The 25,351-nt window shown below is 31.5% G+C and overlaps 1 protein-coding gene across 1 annotated transcript; it reads left to right on the forward strand.

Moving 5' to 3' along the window:
• Positions 1–1,399: 1,399 nt before the first annotated feature.
• Positions 1,400–3,650, forward strand: LOC125858388 (zinc finger protein WIP2-like). The gene is made up of 2 exons (XM_049538149.1): positions 1,400–1,999; positions 3,034–3,650. The coding sequence occupies exons 1-2, from the start codon at positions 1,415–1,417 to the stop codon at positions 3,481–3,483; spliced, it is 1,035 nt and encodes a 344-aa protein (XP_049394106.1). The 5' UTR covers positions 1,400–1,414; the 3' UTR covers positions 3,484–3,650.
• Positions 3,651–25,351: the final 21,701 nt, after the last annotated feature.

The following is a 25,351-nucleotide window of genomic DNA, read 5'->3' on the forward strand; positions in this document are numbered from 1 at the left end:
CCCTCGACCCCCCCACCCACGCCCTTCCAACCCCCCACCCCCCAAAAAAAATTAAGTTTGTTTTTAAAAAATATTTTCAATTTCAACAATTATTTTCCACTCTAGTAAAAATAAAAGAAATTTTTCAAAATCATTTTTCATTCATAAATCAAACACTAAAAATTTTTTTCGGAAAATATTTTCTACTCACCAACCAAACATGAGAAAATAAGTCAAAAATCAACTTGTTTTCCAAGAAAACATTTTGCAGGAAAATATTTTCCATGGAAAACATTTTCCTTCATACCAAACACACCCTTAGTTTACGTTCTCTTAAACTCAATGCCGTCAATTGGGACCGCATGGATTGATCCCTTTTTTCTTTCTTTTTTTTGTCTTTTATTGTATTTGTATGGTTAAAAAAGGTGTCTTCTTTTTTCCTTCAAATGTTGGAAAATTACTGAAATAATTTACGTCGACCCTTTGTTATTGCATGCCTTCGAATATATAGTAGATTGTTGGTGTACAATTTTTCATAATATTAGAATATAATTTTAACCTGTTGTAGTCAAATCACTTGTCTTAATAATTTTAGGTTATTAATTTCACTTTTTATTATAAAGTATTAAGTATCATTTATAATATCTTTTACTACATATGTTTCATCAACTTATATATCTTACTTTCAGTTTTAGTCTTTAAAAGAAAAATTATCATCTTTTTATATTCACTAAGTTCTTAAATTTTTTATATAATATTCTCATTTTAATCCTAATAATGCTCATTAGTACGATTTACATGAAAAATTTAAGATGAAAAAATCAAAGGATATTTTTGGTTTATCATACAAACTTTTGATTTTGTATTAAAATGGCCAAACTCAATTTTTTCTTTACATTCTTGAACATATTGGATCAAACTAAGACATATTCTCCCCCTCTCAATTTACGTGACACCTTTATATTTGACATAGTTTAACATGATTTTTTTTTAAAAAAAAAATTATGATCTAAAATAAAATTTAAATATTTGTGTGACTATAAATTTATTTCATTCAGGATGAAAATGAAATTTAAAGTTACTCCATCCGTTCATTTTTAGTTGACATATTGCGCTTTCGAAAGTCAATTTTACTAATTTTCAAAGTTAAATTAGATTACATTTATTTAATATTTTAAAATAAAATTTTAGATATTCAAAAACTATATGCATTGCAACTTTTTTCATATGAATATGACAATTTGTAGAGGACAAATTTTAAAAAATAGGTAAGAGTATTTTTATAAAAAGTAGTGTGATGAATAGTGGTAGTGTAATTGGCAATTTAGAATTATAGGTAACTTTAGCCTTTACCTTTTCCATTAGCTGTGTAGTAATGAGTGTGGTAGAAGGACCCCCTGATGACCCTAGCACCATGAAAGCCACATATATATCTATGACTTTCATTTCATTTGTATATGTTCTTCTCTCTCTCTCTCTCTATAAAAGCATATCTGACCAACAAATCAAGAAAGACGCTCCCATGACTGACCCTAATTTCTACTCCCAAGAAGAAGAATGGCTGAAACTGAATAACCCTAATATTCCTTCTCCTCCTCCTAACAATAATTATTATGAAACTCCACCTTCTCCTCCTTTGAAAGAAGCCCTCCCTCTGCTGAGCTTATTAAAACATGATGATGATGCTGATGATGATGAAGGTTGTTGCAGTATTAGTGATTTGGACAAAAAAGGTAGAGACATCGATGATAACTCATGTACTAAAGATGATGAAGATGAAGATGTTACAGTAGCACTTCATATAGGTTTACCAAACCCTAGTAGTGCTGATTTGGCCTCTATTCTCAGCTCTAATAATAATAATGATGATTTTTCCATCCCCATGAATATGATAAACACAACTAGTACTAGTACTAGTAGACAGTATTGGATTCCCACTCCTTCTCAGATTCTTATTGGTCCTACTCAATTCTCTTGTCCTGTTTGCTTCAAGACCTTCAACAGATACAATAACATGCAAGTGAGTTTTCTTTCTTCAACCGACCCAGATCATTTCCTTTTCTTCTTCTTCAATAAAAGTTTGGTTTTTTTCTCTTTGGAGGCTCAGATCCAAACAAAGACTTAATTACTACTCTCAAATCTTTCACTTATTAATTGTTTCAGATTCCATATATTTTACCTAAGACTTGATGGAACTTAACAGCTAGCTAGTAATAGTTATATAGATCAGATTTCCATAATACGGCAAATGTTTCATTATATCCTTTGAAAAAGACTTCTCACCAGTCAGGGATCGGAATTACTGTTTATAATTAGTAATTAAAGAAAATTCTCCTGCCTAAATTATTGATCATTGTCACTGTCTAGCTATGTATGATCGTCGATTTGTTGAATTTCTGCATCTTTTTCATTTTTAATTTGTCAATACTTTGATTTCTTCCTCTCTTTTTTTTGGCAAATTAAGGAGACGGTGATTACTGGTATTATTGCATTACAAAATTACATACAAATGCACTATATAACACTTTATTTGAGTATGTCATATATAACAGTCATATAAGCTAGCTTGTTCTACTAAAATATAGTATTCCATAAAATCAATAGTATAACAAAGATGTTGAGAAAATATATATGAACGTAACCATTGATAATTGAAATCTTGGTTCATTTTTTTTCTGTTGAAGAGATGACCCATCTCATCTACAATCTTAGCCTATCAGAGAAAACATATTCTTAATTATGTCTGCAACACAATCTCTGACGGACCTAATATATTTCTTTTAATATTAAATTAAGTGTCAGATAATAAAGGTAAGGTTTTTGTTACTCTGATATCTTATTTTTAAACTTGTGTGACTATCCCATCTAAAAGCTATATATATTATATACTCCATTACTATTTTTGTCCGGATTTATGTACAAATTTTCTTATTTGATAAATATTTAATGACAACATAAAAGCTAAGTGTAGTATTGTATTTAAAAAATCATTTAATTTGTGCAAGATCTTCCCATTTTGTTGAATGAATTATATATTATATATATATGTTTCAGATGCATATGTGGGGGCATGGATCTCAATACAGAAAAGGACCAGAATCATTGCGGGGAACTCAACCAACAGGTATGCTTAGGCTTCCTTGCTATTGCTGCACACCTGGGTGCAGAAACAACATTGATCATCCAAGAGCAAAACCATTGAAAGATTTCAGAACACTTCAAACACATTACAAAAGAAAGCATGGAATTAAGCCCTTCATGTGTAGAAAATGTGGAAAGGCATTTGCTGTTAGGGGAGATTGGAGAACACATGAAAAGAATTGTGGCAAACTTTGGTACTGCATTTGTGGTTCTGATTTTAAGCATAAGAGGTCTCTTAAAGATCATATTAAGGCTTTTGGTCAAGGACATGGACCTTATGGGATTCATAGCTTTGATGACGATGACGAAGATCCTGCATCTGAAGTTGAACAAGATAATCCTCAACACACTCACTCACTATGAGGAGGTGAGTTCGATCATCTATCTATTTTAATTAAGTAAAACAAAAACATTAGTATTTAGCTAGCTTATATATATATATATATGTACATTTGCTTTCAGCTTGTACTAGCTAGTTATTAATTTGCTACCTCAATATAATGTTGTATTCACCTTTTTGAGTAATTGATTGCTCGAATTCTGATGATGAAAGTTAAATTAGACATTGTGATGTACTACTACTTTATCACAGAAACAAAAACCATATGATATGGGCACTGAACATGGGAAACACTGCCCGTAAAGTATGGGAAAAACATCTCCATCAAACATGTAACATATGTGTGGGACTTAATGTCCAACCCAAAACCACCTACCTTATTTTTACCATAACTATATATACAACTCAATAATACTCTTAACAATTTTAATTTCATAACATCAATACAAATTACTTCATCTTTACTTTTAAAAGAAAACAACTTCTGGGGACTCGGGAAATTACCATAATTAAGTGATAAATTGAGATTAAAAATTCATCAAGTATGTATTAATTAGTCATGTATGGTTTATGAACTTTATGCAAAAGACCTTTACTATGCATTTATTGATTGATGCAAAGTGAAAAAAATTTGGTCACCTCAAGGATGATGATATATATATGTAAGTGATATTGTGTTTGGTAAAATATTTTCACAATTTTTTATTTTTTTTTGGAAAATAGGTGGTTTTCTTACTTATTTTCTAGTATTTGTTAAGTAATCAAAAAATTTGTATGCCAATAATATTTATATGTTATCTATCAAAATATTATGGAGGCGGGATGTGATGGAGAGTGGGGATTCGGAGGTGGTGGGGGTTGGGGGATTGGATGTATGGAGAAGACAATAAACTTAGAATATTACTTATGCAACTTGTTTTCCCAATTTCGAGGAAGTAATTTTCCTCATTTTTAAGAAACTTGTTTTTCTAAAAAATTATGTTCCAAACATAGAAAAATTTCTACCAAACACACCTTAATAATTGTTTTCCGATCGCCAAGTACGTACATCGCCCGGCCTACGACAGTCTCCTATGAATCCTCTTCCAACTACCAACTCAAATGAAAAGTTATTTCCATCTGAGTGTAATACATATTTCACTTGATAATTCTAAAAAGTCATAACGTAGACATTTATGAGAAAAGTATGATGACCTTGCACCACTTATTTATTTATTCAATAATACACTCCCTCTATCTCAGTTTATATGATTTACTTTTTTTTTGGTCGGTCCTAAATAAATGAAATATTTTTATATTGAATAACAATTTAACTTTAAAATACTTATTTTATTCTTAATGAAATATAATTTATAGTCACACAAATATCTATCACTTATTTTAGATATTTAGTCACACAAATATCTATTACTTATTAAGATCACAAATTTAAAAGTCTTTCTTTGTTTTTTAAACTTCGTGTCAAGTCAAACTAATTAACTCATACTCCCTTTGTCCCTAATTATTTGTCCACTTTTGAATTGACACACCTATTAAGAAAATAATTAATGACATAATAAGTTTACCATTTTACTCCTATTAATTATGAAGTGGATGAAAAGTTCTATATTTTTCAAAGTAATTAATTATTTAATTGAGGGTATAATAGGTAAAAAAAATTGTCCTTTCTTGATTTGTCAAAATGGACAAGTAATTAGGGATAACTATAAAAGAAAAAGTGGACAAGTAAAGAGGGACAGAGGGAGTATAAAATGGGACCGAAAGAGTATAAATCGGATAAGAAATGATTACTGGGGTCATCAAGACTAACTTTTCTCTTCATGATGTTAATCAGTTCATTGGAATGATATATGAATGCTTTAAAAATGAGAAAGGAAATTAGAGGATTACTAGAGGAAGACCATCAATAAGACTGTATTCTAGTTTCCTTTCTACTAATTTGTTGAAGATATGGAATAAACAAAATATGGACTCTGCAAAAAAATCATGAATATGAGTGTATTCTAGTTTTATCAATGATTACATGCATGCAATTATAAGGATAATCCAAGTGGGAAATCTGTTTTCTTTCTTTCGACTTTATCTTCAAATTAATTATTTCTGAATTTATCTTCTGTACAGTGATTTAAGTATCTTGAAAGATAATTATCACTTAACATGTAACATACGTCATTTCCTACGTGATAATATAACCCAATTAAATTCAGATTGGAATCCTATTAAATACGGATTTGTATCATATTTTAAGTATCTTCCTAAATATATTGTTCTAGTAATTTTTCAAGTAAGAAAGTATATATAGGTACAAGAGAGGGAGAGCATATTTTCCAACCAATATATTGCTGTGACATAAGCTTTTCATCCTGCAAAAACAAGCAGCTTTTGAGGTGCATATGATACCCTTTTCCTTTTTCCTTTTCCTTTTCCTCGGTTAGTGGATGCATGTGTATCTTAATTATATATGGAATATATACCATTTCATATATAAATATTCACTAATATAAACTAAAATATTTTCCAACTGATAAAAAGAATTTCAACAAAATTAAAGGATCAATTCAAGTTGTACATACTCCTGACTAGTCCAAACAAAATCTCTCTGACCTAATTATGTGGATTCATGTATACCGGATCAATTTGAATTTGCAAGTACGAGAGCGTACCAAGCAAGACTTTTTGAATATCTTATTCATACTCATTACTCCCTAGTTTAATATCATTATATTAAAAATAGTTATTCTATATTAGTTGAACATTATATTAAAAATCATTGTCCCATATTAATTGTTCAATTTACTAAATCAAGAAAGCTTTAATTAAATTATTTATATATTATGTTTGCAATGAATTGTTTTTAAAGTATTCACATTTATTTATAAAATTTCAAAAAAGAATTTAAGCAGTGAATAAGTAAAAAAAATAATAAAATTATTATTTCTTAAGTATCATACAAATGAAAATTGATCAACCAATATTGTAGGAGGAAATATAATCTTTCTAGAAAGGCTACAAATTTTTGGAAACTTAAATTCTCAATCGAACAAAGCAAATGTTATTCCCTTTGTCCAACATTACTTGTTCAGTATTAACTTTGCACACTTCTTAAGAAACTATACAAGGATTGTTTTGCTATATCACCCTTTGAATATAATAAATGCAATGTCTTGAAAAATGCAATAGGAAATAACTATAATTAATGAAAATGATAAATTAGAAACTAAGTGTAAAATTATCTATTGATTTCATAAAGTGGACAAATATTATTGAACGTCCCAAAATAGTATAGTGAACAACTATTATTCGACAGAGGAATTGTTTTTTTTTTAAATAGCTACTAAAAAAAGTTGTAAGATGTACTAAATTTTTCACTATGCACGGTTCAAAATTACAAGGATCTTACCCTTAAGGAGGTACTCTCTCCATCCTATATTAGTTGATCATTTTTCATTTTGCACGTTACTGAAGAAATCATTAATAAGAAGATAATTTTTCTAATTCACCCTTTCTAAAATTTAGGAATTTTACAAATAAATGTGAACAATTTCAAAAAGAATTAATTACAAAGGTAATATAGTAAAAAATTAATTAACGCTTTTTTAATTTAGTAAGGTGATCAGCTAATATGGAACAATTATTTTTAATATAATGATCAACTAATATGAGACAGAGAAAGTATAATAAGAAGTGAAATAGTATACAGTTAAGTCAAGGATTGCATTGAGTTGCAAAAGCAGAACATTTAAAGTTAATACTCTTCCACATCCATATTCATAAATCGTTTTGGTAAATGTTATTACAATCCATATATGAAGAATTTATTCTCTAACACGTGTTAATGACAATATTTGGACGAGTTCTTTGGAAGATTTTTTTGTATAAGCTGGATTCCGACGATTCGTTCACCCTGGAAAACCCCTCTATAATTTGAACTTTATTTTTTAAAATAAAATGGTGGCAAAACTATAGCTTAAGTTACGAGTAACGTCTTAAATCTCTTATTTTAGCTTCAGTTAAGAGAAGAAACACACAGAGAAAAATACTGACTATTATTTCATTTTCATACCATCTCAAAAAAATATTAACCCTTTAAGTTTGAAGCAATGAGTGAAATAGGTCATACTCATAACAATGAAATTTTATTAGCTCAGTTATTTAACTATCTAAAATTTCACTTTATTGATAATTGACTCACTGCCTGGTATCCCTTCCCCATTTTCCCTTTCCCAGGATCTATTTTTTAAAAAAATAAATAAATATTAAAATAGGCCACAACACTATTAAACCCCTTGGTAAACATTTATACAACCGAGGCAGAAAAAGTCTTGTGTTAGCCCTTTAAAGGATGAGTGGTCTTTCAATACAATTTGGTTAATTACTTATTTATTGAAATTGAGTTAGACATATATGTCTACTTGATATTTTAGTGCAGGATCCGTTTCAATTTTTATTTTAAATGTTAGCGTCCCATATTAAATTTTTCATTCTCTACATTATTTTAAGATTATAATTTTTGGGCTAATTCATCCCACTTGTAAGATGAGGAGAGATAAAGTTAGATATCTCATGAATAAATTTGAAATACAATTTATACTGCATTTGATAACATAAGATATAAGTTTATATCGTCTACTAAACGCAATATAAATTTTATGTCAATCTTAATTGTGTGATATTTCACCTCATCTCGTGTACCAAACAATCGCTAAAAGTATGTGATCTCTTTAATTTCAGTCGAATAATTCTCATTTTTTGATTTTTTTTATATCGAGTTAAACCCAAAATCTATAACAAATGGGATTATAACACACTTCAACAGATTTTACGTCAACATATGATCAGCAAAGAAATATTGTTTACTTTTATTCAAGACTTTGTTTAATACACTGTTAAAAAATAGTTTTTACAGTGCAAGATATTAATTGGCTAGAAATCATAGTGGCTTAGAAGTAAAAAGAAGATAAATCCACCAGGTAAAGGGTTGATAGGATAATCTAAGTGCATAAGTTTTAAAACTTGACAGGTTTAGAGTATGTTTGGATTGTTTTTTTTAAAAATGTTTTTGAATCAAAATAGTTTTTAAGTATTTCTGAAGTGTTTGGATAACTGAAAAAAGTGCATATAGTAATAAATTTTAAGTTAATTGATAAAAATAAATCAAAAGGCATAAATTAAAATTTATCACTTATGACTTTTAACTTAAAAGTTAATTACGTGCAAGATGTGCCAATAGAGTTCACCGAATTAAGGGCCATTTGATCATGAATAATTTAAATTAAGTTAATTTGAAATTAAATTTTATTTAAATATGTAATTTGAATTTTAAAAGTTGTATTTTTTTATTTATAAACATAAAAATCTTAATAATGTGTGAAAATTATCAAAATTTCTAAAATATAATCTTATTAAATAAGCAATCATAGTTTATAAATTATAAAATTATGTATCAAAGTATCTTAAGACATCTTATTTAATAAATCGCATATCTGCGTATTTCTTTTATATATAAATAAATGATTGCAATATATGTTATTTTAAACTTTCCAATACACATAATTTTATAAAAATCCACTGGTCCAATAATTTAACAATCATAGTACCTAATTACTCTTTAATATATTTTTCTCACATAATATAGATAATTTGTTCATCTCAAGCATGAATTATTATTTTTCCGCAAGATTTTGAATTATGGGACAAATTTTAAATTTTATTTAAAAATTTAAATTTCAAATTACTTACTCCAAAATCAAATGCCTAGTAAAGATAATGAATGGTGCATTTGTTGCCTCCTATATACAGTGATATAACATAAATCCTTGTGAGTTTTCTAAAAAGAAACGAAAGAATGAAAGGACATCTCAATATATACAACATGTTGAATTTATTTGAACGTATCACCTTTTAGTTTTGGAATATATATATATATATATATATATATATTTCTGCCCCTCAAAAAGTTGCTTTAAGAACAATGATGGCAGTGGGGAATACCATGAATGTAACAAACACAAAATCTTGATGATTTCTGAGTGTTGTGCCAGTCCACAGTCAAAAAAGAAAATCAGTCTTTTATTTGATTGTGCTGTTTTTTCACAAAGTCACTAAATATCCAAACGCATTAATGTTCAAACTACGATACCTCGGTTCCAATTTATTTGTCAAATTTTATATTGACAGTACTAAATATCCAAACGCATTAATGTTCAAACTACGATACCTCGGTTCTAATTTATTTGTCAAATTTTATATTGACACACCTGTTAAGAATATAATGTAATTAATATACTCTCTCTGTCCCAATTTATATAATATCTTTTATGTTTTGAGAGTCAAACAATTTAAGTTTGACCGGTAATTTGCGCATGGAATCTTCATTTTTTTTGGAATGAAATTTATATATTTGTAAACTACATAAAAAGTACTATGAGTCACAACAATTGATAATTCAAAATGTTTAAAAGATCTATGAAAAATTTATGGTCAAAGATAGATTTGTTTGACTCTTGAAATCCGAAAAGTGACATATAAAATGGGACGGAGGGAGTAGTGAATTTATTATTTTATTCCTATTAATATCGATGCACATGTGTTGCACGTGAATGCCAAATCATAAAGTGACGCTATTTTTTAAGATAATGTCAATACTATTAAACCAAAAAAATTAATAAAAAATTATAAAAGGAATAATAAAGTATAAGTTTCTATGAACAATGAGGTAAAACTTTCCTACTAACTGCGCCCATATTGAATGTTGTAAAATGAATATCCAAAAGCATCTATATCTATTTATAATACAAAGTTAGGTATATAAGGTGGTGTGGCACCTCCAATTACGTTTTATTATTTTTTTCTTTTTTTATTAACTTTTTTCTCATTTCAAAATTAACTGTGATATGTAAATGAAAAAAATGTATGGAACCCTCTCCATTTATAGCAACTAAAGGGTAGTATGAAAAGATGTTTAGTGTGCCTTATTAGAAAATTCAGAACTCTTTGAAAATGCCGCAACTCATCAAAGAAGAGTCACAATCCTTCCATGTGAAAAGATTTATGCTTTTTATATAATAATATAATATAAATAAATATAATTTGAAATATAGAAGATATACTAAATTGTGTTTTAAGAAATTGAAAATCTAGAAAATTTGTAGTTTAAAAATGTGAGAAAACCCATCTATTTATAATCAACAAAGAGCAGTATGAAAATATACCTATTCTGCCATATCAAAAAAGTCACAACCTTTAAAAAAAAGTCACAACCATTCAAAATTTCCGTAACTCAAGGCACAACTCATTGGAAGAGTTACAACCCTTCAGAAAAGTCACAAGTCTTTAGAAAAGTCACAACCTTTCAAAAATGTCAATCCTTCAATGTGAAAATGTGTATGATTTTAATATAATAAAATATAGAAAATATACTAAAGTGAGTGCTTTAAAAAGAACAAGAAGAATAGTACGAAAAAGTACTTATTGTGCTTTATCATAACACTCAAAACCTTTCAAAAAAGTCTCAATTCCTTGGAAAGGTCACAACTTAATTATCGAAAAAGTCACAACTCATCAGAAAAATCACAACCCTCCAATATGTAAAGGTCTTTTCTATTTATATAATATAATATAAATAAATAAAATAAAATATAATGTATAGAAGATATACTAAATTGGATGTTTTAAAATAATAACAACCATACAGAAAAATTGTAATTGACAGACAACAAAGAATGTATCAAAAGGTACGTGTAAATGTATGTGCTTTTCATCTAATATAATATAAATATAAATAAATAATTATAATATAAATTATAGAAGATAGACAAAATTAGGTGTTTTAAATATAAATAAATAAATATAACAGTAGAAGATATACTACATTGGGTGTTTTAATTAAAAGAATAAAAAAATTAGAAAATTTGTAGTTTAAAAGTTTGAAGAAACTCCTTCATTTATAATCAATAAAGGATAGTACGAAAAACTATTTATTGTATCTTATCAGAAAAGTTACAACCCTTCAATGTGAAAAATTGTCTCTTTTTAATATATATATATATATAGAAGATATACCAAATTGTATGTTTAAAGTTGGCACTATTATAGTAATTTAGCATTTAAATTAGGAAGTTCATATTTTAAAGATAATATAGATGTGTAGATAGATAGATAGATAGATTGATATAGATATATAGATTAATTGATAGAATCTCAAATATATTACTCACTACATATTTCAAAGACATTATCTTAATATTAATAAATTAAGGATATAATAAAAACAATTATCCTTGCTTGATTTATCAAAAATAATTTGGAAAAATAGAAATCAAATTAGAAAAAAATTAATGAGTATTGATAAGGATGCCTCCCAGGCTCCCACAAAGAAAGAGTTTCCATTACATAAGTAATTATTTTATGTCTGTAATGCGTACGGTATGCCTTCGAATGATTTTTTTTTCTTAAAAAATAGAAGCTTTTAATATATTCATTCAAGTTTATCTTTGTTTAATACACTATTTTCAAATATAAAAATATATCTTTTCTAAAATCAAATTCATAAAAAAATAATGTCATCTAGAGTAAAATAGAGTACAAATACCACTAATAAATTTAGGATCTACATGTATAATATGTCCTTGCTTAAAATCCCAAGAAGCTTTATTGATAGAATGTCTTTTTTTCAAAGAAATTGTTCTTGTAAACACAAATAAAGAATTACATAGGGTATGGTGCACATGAGCCTTTTCAACCAAAGCATCCAAACAAGAAAGGATGAGAGTATATATGTTTATCTGTTTCCCTCTTGTATTCATGAAGGGGACACCTTTGTTCCCCGGCTCGAATTACACCCTTTGTCAACTTTTATTTCTATATATTCACTTGTCACACATTTCAAAAAATCAAAATATAATAATAATAATAATAATTTTATAATATCAAAATTTGAATATATTAAATTTCATATATGTTAAAAAAATATTGGTTTTTAAAAAGATGGTGCAACAAAAAGGATTGAATAATTAACTGAAAATATCTCTTAATATATTTTTAGAAAGATTTTAAATTAGCCAACTTACAATAAAAATCAGCGTAAGTCAAAAATTTTAAAACCTAAAATATCTGAACGAACTAAAAAACATAATAGACATTTAAAATTTCAAATTCATTCTAATGCTAATTAAATATTATGCTAAAAATTAGTTCAATAACTAAAAGTAAATTTCAACACTCTTGTTTTACTTTAGTTAATGCAATTATTATTTTTAAAAATGCTCCTCCTCAATTATTTCTTTGACAGTTTTGTTCAAATTTTTTTTGATTATTTTTGTACTTGCACATATTTTCTGTATTGATATTTTTCTTCTTCTTTTGGTTTTGTGATTAAAAAATACCCTCAATAATTTTGTCTTATTTGAAAGATCTTTTAAAAGTATTTTCATCTGGACAATGATAGAATTGTGGAGTGTTTGTAAGGATCGTTTTTTCATTACAATATTCCATAAACCATACGCTTCAAAATATGATTTTATTATCACTGATCAAGTTTAATAGCTTTTATTGGTGAAAATTTCTTAAGTATTCTAAGAGAGACTGTTGTTTGCCATACTCAAAAATAAGTTGAAATTGATATGGATTAAAATCCGATATTGATGTAAAATAGCTTTGTGCATTGAAGATAAATGTGGGTTAAAAATGGATTAAAAATAGTTCTTTAGAAGAATTCACTGACCCCATAAGATCAATGAGTCTATGATATAATTATGGAGTTTTTTAAAAAAAAGATAAAGAAGCAAAATATAGTTGAAAATATTGATTGAAAGTGTTTTTCAATACCTTTTTTTTTTTTTTTTTTTTTTATGTATAAGAGGGTTTTAAATCACAAAATTACAATAAAAGATTTACATAATTAAAAATTCTAAAATATCTCAACAAACTGAAACAACCTAATAGATATTTAAAATTCAAATACATTCTAAAACAAAACAACTTATTATACTAAAAATTATTGTAGTAACTAAAAGTAAATTTCAATAGAAATGTATTGAAAAATAAATATAAGTAATAATAAGAATACGTCAGAAATTATAATTAATATATTATATCTTATTTTTAAAATTAAATAAGTAAAATTAAATATTTCTTTTTGATATAACGAACAAATAAAAATTGTCGGAGAAAGTACTAATTTTCTACTCCATATTTCTATTTGAAGTATCTTAACTTTCTCATCCCGAGATTTTAACTTCAAACTGAAAGTTAAGAAGGGGGAGGGGGTGAATTAAAAATTCCTTTAGTTGGCTTCCTGTATTGGATAGTCGACTCATCTGCAGATTAGTATAACAGTAAAAGGTAAGAGTAAAAGCGAAATGTAATTGACTTAGAGAGTTTTATACCAGTTCGGACCACCGGTGTATTGCCTACTTCAAGTCCCCTTGGGTTTCAAGGGTTTCCTTAAGAGCTTGATGAGAAATTGGGCAGTACAAAGTATTTGGACTAAGAAACCTGTCTGATATACAAGTTATATATTCCACCTTGACACAACCTCTACTTGTATAACCTACACTCATATCTTTCTTTCTCTTTTCTTTTCAATTGTATGCTCACGAGAATACAAAGCTTTTATGAAAGACAATAGAAGAGAATAGTACAAGATCAAGTGAAGTGAAGATCTTCTTGTAATCTTAATACTTGGTCAATTTGTTTGACTGCAGATTTCGTCTATCTCTAGATTTAATTTATCCTATTCAGATGCTAGGATTGTGGTTGTCTTGAATTAATTATTTATCCCTTGAATTATGAATCTCCTTCCTTGCGTTACTTCAATGATTACAAATCATTTCTTTCCTTTTTTGCGTTAAAAAACAAAGATAGGGACATACCCTATAGAAAGATTGTTTTAGAGTAGCAAAAAGATACGAACAAAGGAAGAGGATCTAGTGATCACCCAGAAAGTATTTGAGGGTATTGATAACCTTCCCATAGAAGAAAATGGTAGGATTGTTCCACATTTTTAGAAAGTCCGGAGAAGTATGTCTGGACAGAGATGGCAAGATCAGTGTTGGAGGACTCGACTCCACTCTTGAGAGAGTCAACTTGCTTGATTAACTTGTTGACAATATAGACACCTTCTTGCTTTATACCAGTCATTACAATACGCAACTTAACCACATGGTGTCCTTCTGAAGGCGAAAGACCTTTTCACAACACCTTGAAGTGTCTCCGGTCCATGTTCCGTAGCAAGAATGTGAGTTTTGAGTTCATCAGTGTCCTGTAGTAGGAGAGCAACTGACTCTGTAGAGATCTTAGTTGGTTTGACAGTTTCAACCTTGGCTTTGACAGAATCCTTTTTGATCCATTTGTTACCTAAATGTACATAACCCATACTCGAGAAAGTAAGAGAATCATAAGTAGCATTAATCTCAACAGGGTTAAACATAGAGAGGTCTACCTGATGATCCACCAGAATTCGTGAGATGAGCAGTCCATATGGTATACTTGCATATGCATTAGAGTCTTTATACCTTTCCATGATCTACTCTTTGAACCAAACCGCCAAGTTAATGCAGTATTTCATTAGCAAGCAGTATAGTACAAACATATCTCAAGTAGAGATGCTACTCAGAAAGCCTTTCGTGGGAATAAGAGTAGTGGCAATGATGTGCACAAGAATACGATGCTCGAATCACAGATAAGATTCCTAAATCAGATAACTCAGCACTGGGTTAATCCATGGCTATCTTAGCACCTTCTAGCGATACCTCAAAATCATCAGGCCATATGCCATTCATGTAAGAAATCACACCGGAGAATTTAGTACCAAAAACATCCTCGAACAAAAGATCATTAACAATAATATGACTATCCATTATAACAGCTTCTAACTCACCATTGTCATTAGAGACACAAAGATTTGCGTAGAACAAACGAACAACCTCTTGAAAGAAATCAAGACCAGAAATACTAAACAACATAGATAGTTTTTAATCTTTGAGAAACGAACTTACCGGATAGTGAGAATTCCTTAACTGTCTTAGATTTATCACCCTGCCAGGAACAATGGGTCGAGACTTGAAGCTATCATACATGTTCTTCTATTCAACTCCCTAAAACCTTTGCATGTCTTTTGGAGAAAGAGATCCATATGCGCTCGATCGAGGTTTCTTCTGATCCTTCTTTTTGACAGATGAAGCTCTCCTTTTAGAAGAAGGGGAGGGAGAGACTAATGAAATATTAGAGGAATAGGAAGAAGATAGAACGTTCACCTCGAATGAACTCGAAGAGTTAATATCAGAGTTCTTTAGAGAAGCCATGTAACGAGTTCTAGGAATGTTTTGATAGAAGAAGAATGAGAGAGGAAGAAAATAAAAAGAGTAGATAAGAAGGAAAAGGGTTTGAAAAGAAGAGAAAGAGACCTGAAAAGGAAAGAAGTGATAAGGCGGAAAAGAAGGGTTCATGGAGGATAGGAAAGGATATAATAAAGTAATGATTAATAGAGAAGTCTAAGAGGTTAGAATTAAAACAACATGAAAAGTAATAATATCACATAAATAAAGAAAATAAATGAGATTGATTAAAAAAAGTAATACCGAGACAATTAAGAAGGAACATGGGTTTTGTAAAAATGCCAACTAATTGATTTCATAATCGACAAATTCTAAAGTAAAATCACCATTTTCACATGATTTCGAATAAAATGATGCTTCATATCAATATGCTTAGCCTTAGAGTGATGCACAGTATATTTAGATAAACTAATATTACTGGTATTATCGCAAAAAATTGAAACAAATTCATACGAAAGATCATAGTCAAGTAATTGATCCATCATCCATAGTAATTGAGTACTACAACTTTCAACTGCTAGATATTTAAATTCTGTAGTAGATAAAGCAGCCAAAGTTTGCTTCTTACTCTACCAAGAGATCAGGGGTTGACCTAGAATTTGGCAAGTTCCATTGGTACTTTTTTCGATCATTTTTGTCACCAATAAAATCAACATCTGAGTATCCAATTAAATCAAAGTGAGAGGAGTTAGAATACCATAATCACAAATCTGTAGTTCCAATTATATAGGGAATTATTCATTTTATTACAGTGAGATGTGACTCTTTTGGAGCATATTGAAAGCGTGCACATTTGCACACACTATACATGATGTCTGGTCAGTTAAATAAAGTAGAGATCCGACATAAATTTGAACTATGAGAATAAATGACCCAGATCTTTGTATGAAAAGAGCCGTGTCAATTTTCCCTCTTTGAAAATTGTTAATAAGTAAAAACTTGCTTAATCTCTTATACCAAGCCTTGGTTGGCTTGTTTGAGACCGTAAAGCACTTTGGAGAGTTTGTAAATATAATCAGGACACGAAGAATTTTCCAAGCCAAGAGGTTGTTTAACAAAAAACTTCTTCTTTGATAAAACCATTTAAGAAGGAACTTTTCACATCCATTTGAAAAAGTTTGAAGCGCTTAAACGATGCATACACTAGAAGAATTGAATAGATTCTAACCAGGCTATCAGAGTGAAAGTTTCATCGTAATCAATACTTTCATGTTGGGAGTAACCTTGAGCTACTAATCTTGCTTTTTTTACGGATGACCTTTCCATCTTCATTTTAGCTTATTTTGAATGACCCATTAGTTCCAATTACTGAACCATTTTTCGTCCTTTTAGTAAGAGTCCATACTTGGTTTCTTTCGAATTAATCAAGTTCTTCCTTAATTGCTTGCTTCTAGGATTCATCGTCCATTGCCTCATTTATACATTTGGGTTCAATCTAAGAGACGAGTGCCACCGAGGCTTGTTTTTTCAATGAAGCTCTGGTCTGCAACGAATCATTTGGTTTTCCCATGATGAAGTCATTTGGATAGCTAGCATTATGTCCCCATCCCTGGGAATTCCAGTCTTGTCTACTGGGATAGTCAGCTTTGGTTCTGGGATAGATGAATCTTCTGTTGTAGTTTGAAAAGAGGCATCAGTGTAGCTTTCAATATTTATTGTGGGAGTAGTTTCATCATCAATAGTTTCAACTTCCTACATTCTTGCGTTAGTGTCATAAAAAATAACATGAATAGATTCTTCAACGCTTAAGGTTCTTTTATTGAAAACTCGGAAGGCACGAGTGACAGGTGCATATCCCAATAATATACCTTCATCACTCCTTGGATCAAACTTACCAAGATTTGTCTTACCATTGTTATGAATGGGTATTTGCATAAGAAGGAATGAAAATAGCTAATATTAGGTTTCTTACCTCTCTATAGTTCATATAGAATTTTCTTCAGCATGGGCTTGATAAGACATATGTTCAAAATATGACATACAATACTTACCGCTTCAACCCATAAGTGATACGGAAGGGAGAGATCAAGTAACATAGTTCTGGCTGTGTCCTGTAACGAAAATTTTTTCCTTTCTACTACACTGTTTCGCAGGAGTGATCTAGGAGATGAGAAACTTTGAATGTACCCATTTTTATTATAGAATTCTTCAAAGGACTTTTTTTTTTCGAATTCTCCACCATGATCGCTATGAATTGTAGAAATAAAGTATCCTGCTTCTCTTTGAACTTTTCTACAAAATACTTCAAAGTTAACAAAAGCTTCATTTTTATGAGATAGAAAGATAAATCATGTGAATCTTGAGAAGTCATCTACATCCATCTACATATCCTCTTGGTGCTAACCATAAATCCCACAGAATAATTATTAATCTTAACTCATCTTATCATTAAGAGAAATGGGTATTTGCCGCTTGTCTTATCATATGATATCTCATTAAACCATGCGTGAGAAAACCTTTCACCATCCATGATATGTTCATAATAGCTTTTAAGGCCTATAGTCCTTCACTTCATGCTAGAAATGCTCTACTACCAATGGAAATTGTTTTGAAATCAGGATCTATAATCATTGATGGCATATCCGGATACCATACTAATCAAGACCTAATTTAGGAAAATAGCCCTAAAAGAATTGAGGGCAAGTTTAGATTTCATTCATGTCATGTGACCAAGCTTCATGGAACATATAGATATCTTCATATATAAGCTTTCTTGAGTCATAAACATACTTTCATAAACATACACTCTTTTCAATAATTTATAAGCTTCATCATCTTTTCAAAGTCAATGCATCCTCCACTTCATTTACATCAATCTCATCAAAAGGACATACATATCTTCATAAATTCATCTTTCATGGTTTCTAATCAAAATCATAGGTTATGCATGGGTTCATGGGAAATCAACTTAAAAATGTGCAATTACTTCAATTCATGCATAAAAGTCATAAAATAATCAATTGGATCAACACCGAAAGGAACCCATGACATGGGACAAAACCCTAACTTAAATTGGAGATTTCGAACTTGTAAATTGGAGAGTTTAGGAACCCTAAGGGGGAAAGAGCTCCATAGGTGAATACTATCATACCTTGGAGTTCAAATCCCTTAAGAAATTGTGTGAATTGGAGGCTTGATCTTGAAACCCTAATTTGACTTCTTCTTCCTTAGAACGAGAAATATTTGAGAGAAGGAGCTTGATCAACTTTTGAAAATTTAAGAGAATGAATTGAGTTTGGGTGATTTTGAGGTTTGAAATAATTATATAGGGCTTTGGGTAGAAGGCAAAACGACGTAGTATTGAGTTAAACTAATTGGGAAAAGACCCAATAACCCCTGACTTAAAACTGCCGAATTTGCTCATTGGAAGGCCTAAACAGCATGTCTAGACCACTACGGTCCGTCTAGCTGGTCGTGAAGAAACTCTGCCCAACAGTGCTTCACTAATTCAGGCATAACTTTTACTTTGAGCTTGGAATTAGGCAAACTCACTGGCTCTGGAAAGAGGACTCAAAGATATTTAATTTGATAAGTCATACACAACCTAATTCATTTTGTACTAAAAGATATGATCGTTTGAAGTTGACCCTAAACTCTAAGTCCGAAAAACCCTCTTCACAGATTACTTTATAGGTTGTTTAGACGCCCGTGGTCCTTGACCAGTGACTAGGGAAGATCCCCTTTTGATCTAGGCCACTTGGTGATCCCTTTGACGACCCGTCATCATCACAACGGGCCGTCTGGGCGTATGTCAAGGTGGAGCCTTCTTGGGGCAGGTTTAAGAAACCTACCACGAGCCCATTAACGGACTGTGGTCCCCTTCAAGTCTCGTCTAGGGCTCTGTGGAGGGTTCCATGGTCCACGAGGTGTTACAATATCTCTCCCTTGGGAACATTCGTCTTAGAATGTAACTCAAAATAACACTAAAAGAGTAGGAGAGAAACTAATAACCTAATCATTAATGCAACTTCATCAAAATGCACATTATTACGCCGTGGAAACTAGGAATTGAACTAGAGAGTTCTAGAACTTTTTGTAAGAGTTTACGAGTGTCGTATAAGGATTAAAACTCACAAAAATGATTCCCATACTTAGAATGGAGGTTTTAGGGGCTAAACATAGAGGTATGACCCCAATAACCAACCAAATGGGTCCTCGAGGATGACCCAAAAGCATCCCCCAAAACTGCCAAATTCAAGTGGTCTATGCTTGCCACCTACTGGCCGTAGGTGGATGATGTTTGCATAATCAAGACACAACTTCCGATGCAAGTTTCTACGATCGTACAATAGTTTAGTAACCCAACCAAGGGTTGGGATCGTTCCCAAGAGAGTGAATTTGAGAATTAATAGAAAAATAAAATTTAGTTCTAACTAGTCGTAGCTAAAGACATTAACGATTAAAAATATTATAAATTAAAGGGGGACACAAGAGTGTCAATTAACAAATGGGGGGGGGGGGGGTGTCACTAGTAAGTAAAAACAATAAAATAAACAAGGGTTTCTAAGTAATGAGAGGGAATCCTTGGGATGTGATGGGAATGCGGGTTAAGCTAGATTATTGGGTACATGCTTTCAATAGAAGATTCATAGAATAATGGCGACTAGGCTAAACTTGAAGGGGGATAAGCTCTCTCTCGAGCAACTTACCCCGTTTCAAATGCGTTCCTCTCGAACACCCACTTGCCGCATGAAAACTAGCCTACACCTTAACCCACTCACTCTCTCGAGCTGAGTGTGTGGACATGGGACTAGGGTTCACTCTCTCGAGCTAAACCTCATGTCGACCCACTCACACTGGCCATCAATCTAGTGGTCTTAGTTTTATTACCTCTCTCTTGAGCAAGCCGAAAACACATAAATAAACTTGTATTTGCAACTACAAATTTATTAAATTCATCCACAATCACTAAACGAAATCACATTTAAACTACAAATAGACTATCAGCAAGCAACACCCAAAATTATCTTAACCCATATTCTCTAAACCACACCCCAAGAATTGGGGTTTTTAGCCACAAATGTATAAGAGATACAAATTTATACCAAATTGAGCTTGCATTCAACTGGGTATGAAGATTTAAGTCTTGATACAGGACAAAATTGAAGAATCTAAGAGACCCAACTCCAAATCTTGAAGATGAAAACCTTTGGAACTTCAAGTCTTCAAAACCCTCTCAAACTTAGAGCAAAAATATCAAAAAGTACTATTCTATATGAAAATTATAATAATTGTTCGACCTTTAAAACTACTACTCTAACTAGTATTTATAGTTTTCATAGATTTGTGCTGCAGCGGATCATTCGGCGTCGTTAGTTGGAATCTCTGATCAATTTGTTGATTCACCCTTTGGTGTAATTCATCACCGTCTTGTACCAGCCTTCAGCATCGTCGTGCTCTGGGTCATTGGGCAACATGGTACTGCTTTGCGGAACTTCTCAGCGATGTGTCGACTGCTCCTTTTTTCTGCCGACTTGATCTTTTCCTTCAGGGCTCAGCACACTTGAACAAAAGGCGAAGTAAGACCCTTCGACGACTCGCCAAGTGGACTTGGCGATCCTCAGGCCTTCATTTCCTTTTCAGCCTTTTCGTTCCTTTTTGCGACGTAGTGTCCATGCTTTCCTTCAAACTTTAAATACCTGAAACTCAAGGGTTTTCATCAGATATTGAGATAAAATAAGCAATTGAGGACACAATTTCTATTAAAATATAGCCCTAAATGAGTCCAATTTGTGGACTTATCAGTGGACCCACTCCTCATGGGTTGGGGTCGTGGGTGAAGGCCTAAGTTGGCCTGAAACTTTGAGCCACAATACCTCACCTACGCCCTGCCAGCACGATTCGTGAACCCACCCACGGTCTGTGTGTGGGGGTTTCGTAGGTCATGATAGATTTTAAGTTTTTGTTTTTAGTTAGGGTCTTAGGGAATGAATTAGTGATTAGTTAGAGGTTAAGGGAGATTGGTTAGTGAGTTATTAAACTACCTATATATACCTAATAGAACCCTAAACTAAATCATTTAATTCATTCTTCAAAGGACTCAAATTCTCTTTAAATAATTCTCTCTAGAGAAGTGAAGAAGAAGAAGAAAAAGAAGAGGAAGAAGAGAAAGGAAGTTAGGGAAGATTTCCCCCCATTAATGCAAGCTTGGTTAGGTCTTTGAATCAAGGTATGTTAGCTTAATCATCTATGGGTTCTTCCACCCATAGAACCCTCCAGGTTTTCCCCCAATTTGTGAAGTCAAAAATCCAATTCTAGCTAGGGTTTCCTTTTACATTGTGGGTAGGGTTTAGGTATGATTCCAATCTAGTGGATAATACATAATTATGATTGTATTAACATTGAATTATGATATTATGGTGAATTTATGTGATTTCCATGGTAAACTCTAGTCTAATTGATGAATTTGATATTTTGTGGGTTTATGCCATGAGGGGTGAAATTGAAGGTTCATAGGTGATCTTCTTAAATCAATGTCATGTGTAGTAATTGTTTAAGATTAGGAATACCTAGACATGAATTGAACTAGACTCTATAATACTTGATGGATCTTGACTTGTAAAGTTGAAGTTTAACCTTTAGGATGAATTGTGGCTAGAATCACCTAGTAATGAAGAATATGATTGAATGCCTTGTAATCTAGGTTTATATTATGTTTCTATGATGTAGATTTATTGAGAATGAAGACTCATAGTTGTGAATTCATCACTGGAGCTTTAGAGTGAAGCTAATATGATTAACTATAGATGCTAAGGCTTTGAGAGTAAAATCTACAAGTGATTATAAGGCCAATGAATAGAATTGCGATGAAATATCTTTACCTACCTAATTCACCTTATGAATCATAGATGGTAGGAAGTGATAGAATCACTTAAGTCATGATGATATCCTTGTCTAATGTAGAATTCTAGACATAATGTTAGGCATGAAGATGAACTTGACATGAAATACTTCTCACATAGTAATGGTTCTAGGGTTGAAGGGTTTCTCTTACCTAATTGAACCTAAGGCTATAGAGCCTTCACACCTAGGTCATGGATGGTGATAGTTACTCACACATGGTCTAAAATAGGTATTAACATGGATTGGTTGTTAAGAACATCTTTCCGTAAACTTGAGTCAAAGTAGAGACTTAATGATTATCTTTTGGGATTAAGGCCTAGCACCGAGTGGATATTGAAATGAGATGGAAGTTCCCACCTAGTTGAGTTTGGGCTTCTATGGAGTTTCCCACCTAGTTGAGTTTGGGCTTCCAATATGGGATCTCTCACCTGCTAGAAGAGTCCGTATTTGCCAAAGTGTGTCTCGTGAGATGGAAGCCTTCACCTAGAAGACTTTTGGGTTTCTAGTAGCAATCTCTGTATCGCATAACTACGTGCCCCGTAGGAAAGTTAGCTAGTGGATCCAACTAAGCTAACAAATTAGTCCTACCTTAGGTAAGTGGACCAACCCTTGATGGAGCGGGTAACACGTTGAGAGATCATGTGATAGATAATATGTTCTCATTTCGGTTAAGGCTATATCCAAACTAAACAAGATTAGTAATGAACTATGATTGCACTCAATGTAACATGTCCTAGAATTCAAACCTTATGGGACAAGATTATGCATAATGTAGCATCTCCTAGATTCCAATACAAGTAATGGTCTAAGATTATGCTCGAAGGAGCTTCTCCTAGCGATCAAACTTAATGAACTAAGATTGTTCTTGAAGAATCATCTCATATGGTTCAACCTTAGTGAACTACGATTGTACTTTAATGTAGCATCTCCAAGAGTTCAAGATTGATGAACTAAGATGTATTTAATGTAGTATATCCTAGGGTTTGTAAGTAATCAGGAACTAAGATAGGCTTAGTGAAGTACCTCATAGTGTTCACGAGTATAAATGGACTTAGACATACTTAAGGTCGTATCTCATAGGTTCCATGTTAATAATGAACCTAGACATGCTAAAACAAGTATCTCATAGGGTTCAACCTTAATGAACTTAGATGAGCTTAAGGTAGTACCTCATAGTGTTCTAAGGTCTAAAGAGAGGAACTAGTTTCCAACCCAAGAAGCATTAGAATGAGGACCTAAATGAACTAAGATTATGCTTAATGTAGTATCTCCTAAAGTTCAAACTTGATGAACTAAGATGTACCTAGTTTAGTATCTCTTAGGGTTCAAAACAATGAGGAACTAAGATAGACTTAGCAAAATGTCTCCTAGTGTTCATATGCTTTCAAAAGGGGTTAGTCTCTAATTAATAAACATGAGTATGATGACCTAAAGAAGTACTTATTATGAATGGTAGTATCGGATTCCATTCATGTATTGTACAAGTATGACTAAATGTTGCCTAATTAGTGTTGTCTTACATGAGTTATGCTTGGTGGATTGATTCTATAGTTGCCTTCCAAGATGTGATTGACTAAAGGTGATAGTTCCCTTGTCTACATGAGGTAAGCTAATAATGAGACCAAAGGAGGGTAAATATGACTAGGATGACTTCAAGGTTATGGTTAGTGTGAAGGTATTATGGGATGCCTTTCATGCATTGCACAAGTGTGCTTTGAACTTACTTAGGAGTATGGTGCCCTTATGGTAGAAAAGCTTAATATTTGACCATGTATATAGGCTATGGTTAAGATGACCAAAAAGGGGTGCTTAGCTTCGATGGTATTATGGGATGCTATTCATGCATTGCACAAAGTATGCCTTGAGGTTACTTGAAAGTAGTCCTATTATGGTATAGATGAATAAGAGTCAAGTAATGCGTATATGATGCCTATGTTGGAGACTTTACTTATTATGATTATGATATTGTCTGTTATGCTTATGATTTATGCTTCATGAAGTATTTCATATGATTTTGGATTATGTCTTATATTGACGAACCTTTGTTTTATGCTCTTATGTTTATGCTAGCTAACATATTTAGTACATTTTGTACTAAAACATACTTTGCCTACATTCTAATCAAATGTAGGGTTTGGATACTTGAGTGCTATCTTGAAGCTAGGTTTCCTAAGGAGCTAAGGAGTTGAAGATCTTGGTGAGTTCTCATAGCTTCGAGGACAAAATCCACCATTTCCTTTATGTCATTATTTCATGTTTTTGAGACTATTGTATAGGATGTGTCCCAAGAGTTTTCTTCTAAAGTTGTATTAGATGGTTTGAGACAAAGGTATAGAAATACTTCCGCTTGCTTTTATGAAAATGTCTTCGATTGTAAAAAGTTTTAAATTTTCCGTATTTTCTATTCTCTTATGTTCATGATATGCTAAGGGCTTGTATGAGATCACTTCGGGGTCAAGTACGCCGTGTTACTTTTAGGGTATACCCCTGGGTCATGACAAACTTGGTATCAGAGCACAAGGTTTAAAATGGTTCTAGGATTGTCTCAAACCACGTCTAGTAGAGTCTTGTTCATAAATGTTAAGCACGTCACATTTATGAATATGAGGCTATTGGATGTTTGGGAAATCTCACTTCTTCATTCTATAAGTCGTACCATAGAGTTTGGCTTTAGTAGGCCCTTTTTCTAATCCCTGCCCGTTGTTTTCAGGGT

This window comes from Solanum stenotomum, chromosome 3 (genome assembly GCF_019186545.1).
Source record: "Solanum stenotomum isolate F172 chromosome 3, ASM1918654v1, whole genome shotgun sequence".
Lineage (NCBI taxonomy): Eukaryota > Viridiplantae > Streptophyta > Magnoliopsida > Solanales > Solanaceae > Solanum > Solanum stenotomum.

Bases quoted from the DNA above. Each gene is read 5' to 3' on its own strand.
- LOC125858388 (XM_049538149.1), top strand. From the start codon at position 1,415: ATGACTTTCATTTCATTTGTATATGTTCTTCTCTCTCTCTCTCTCTAT. The intron at 2,000-3,033 runs GTGAGTTTTCTT...TATATGTTTCAG, and splicing joins ACAGATACAATAACATGCAA to ATGCATATGTGGGGGCATGG.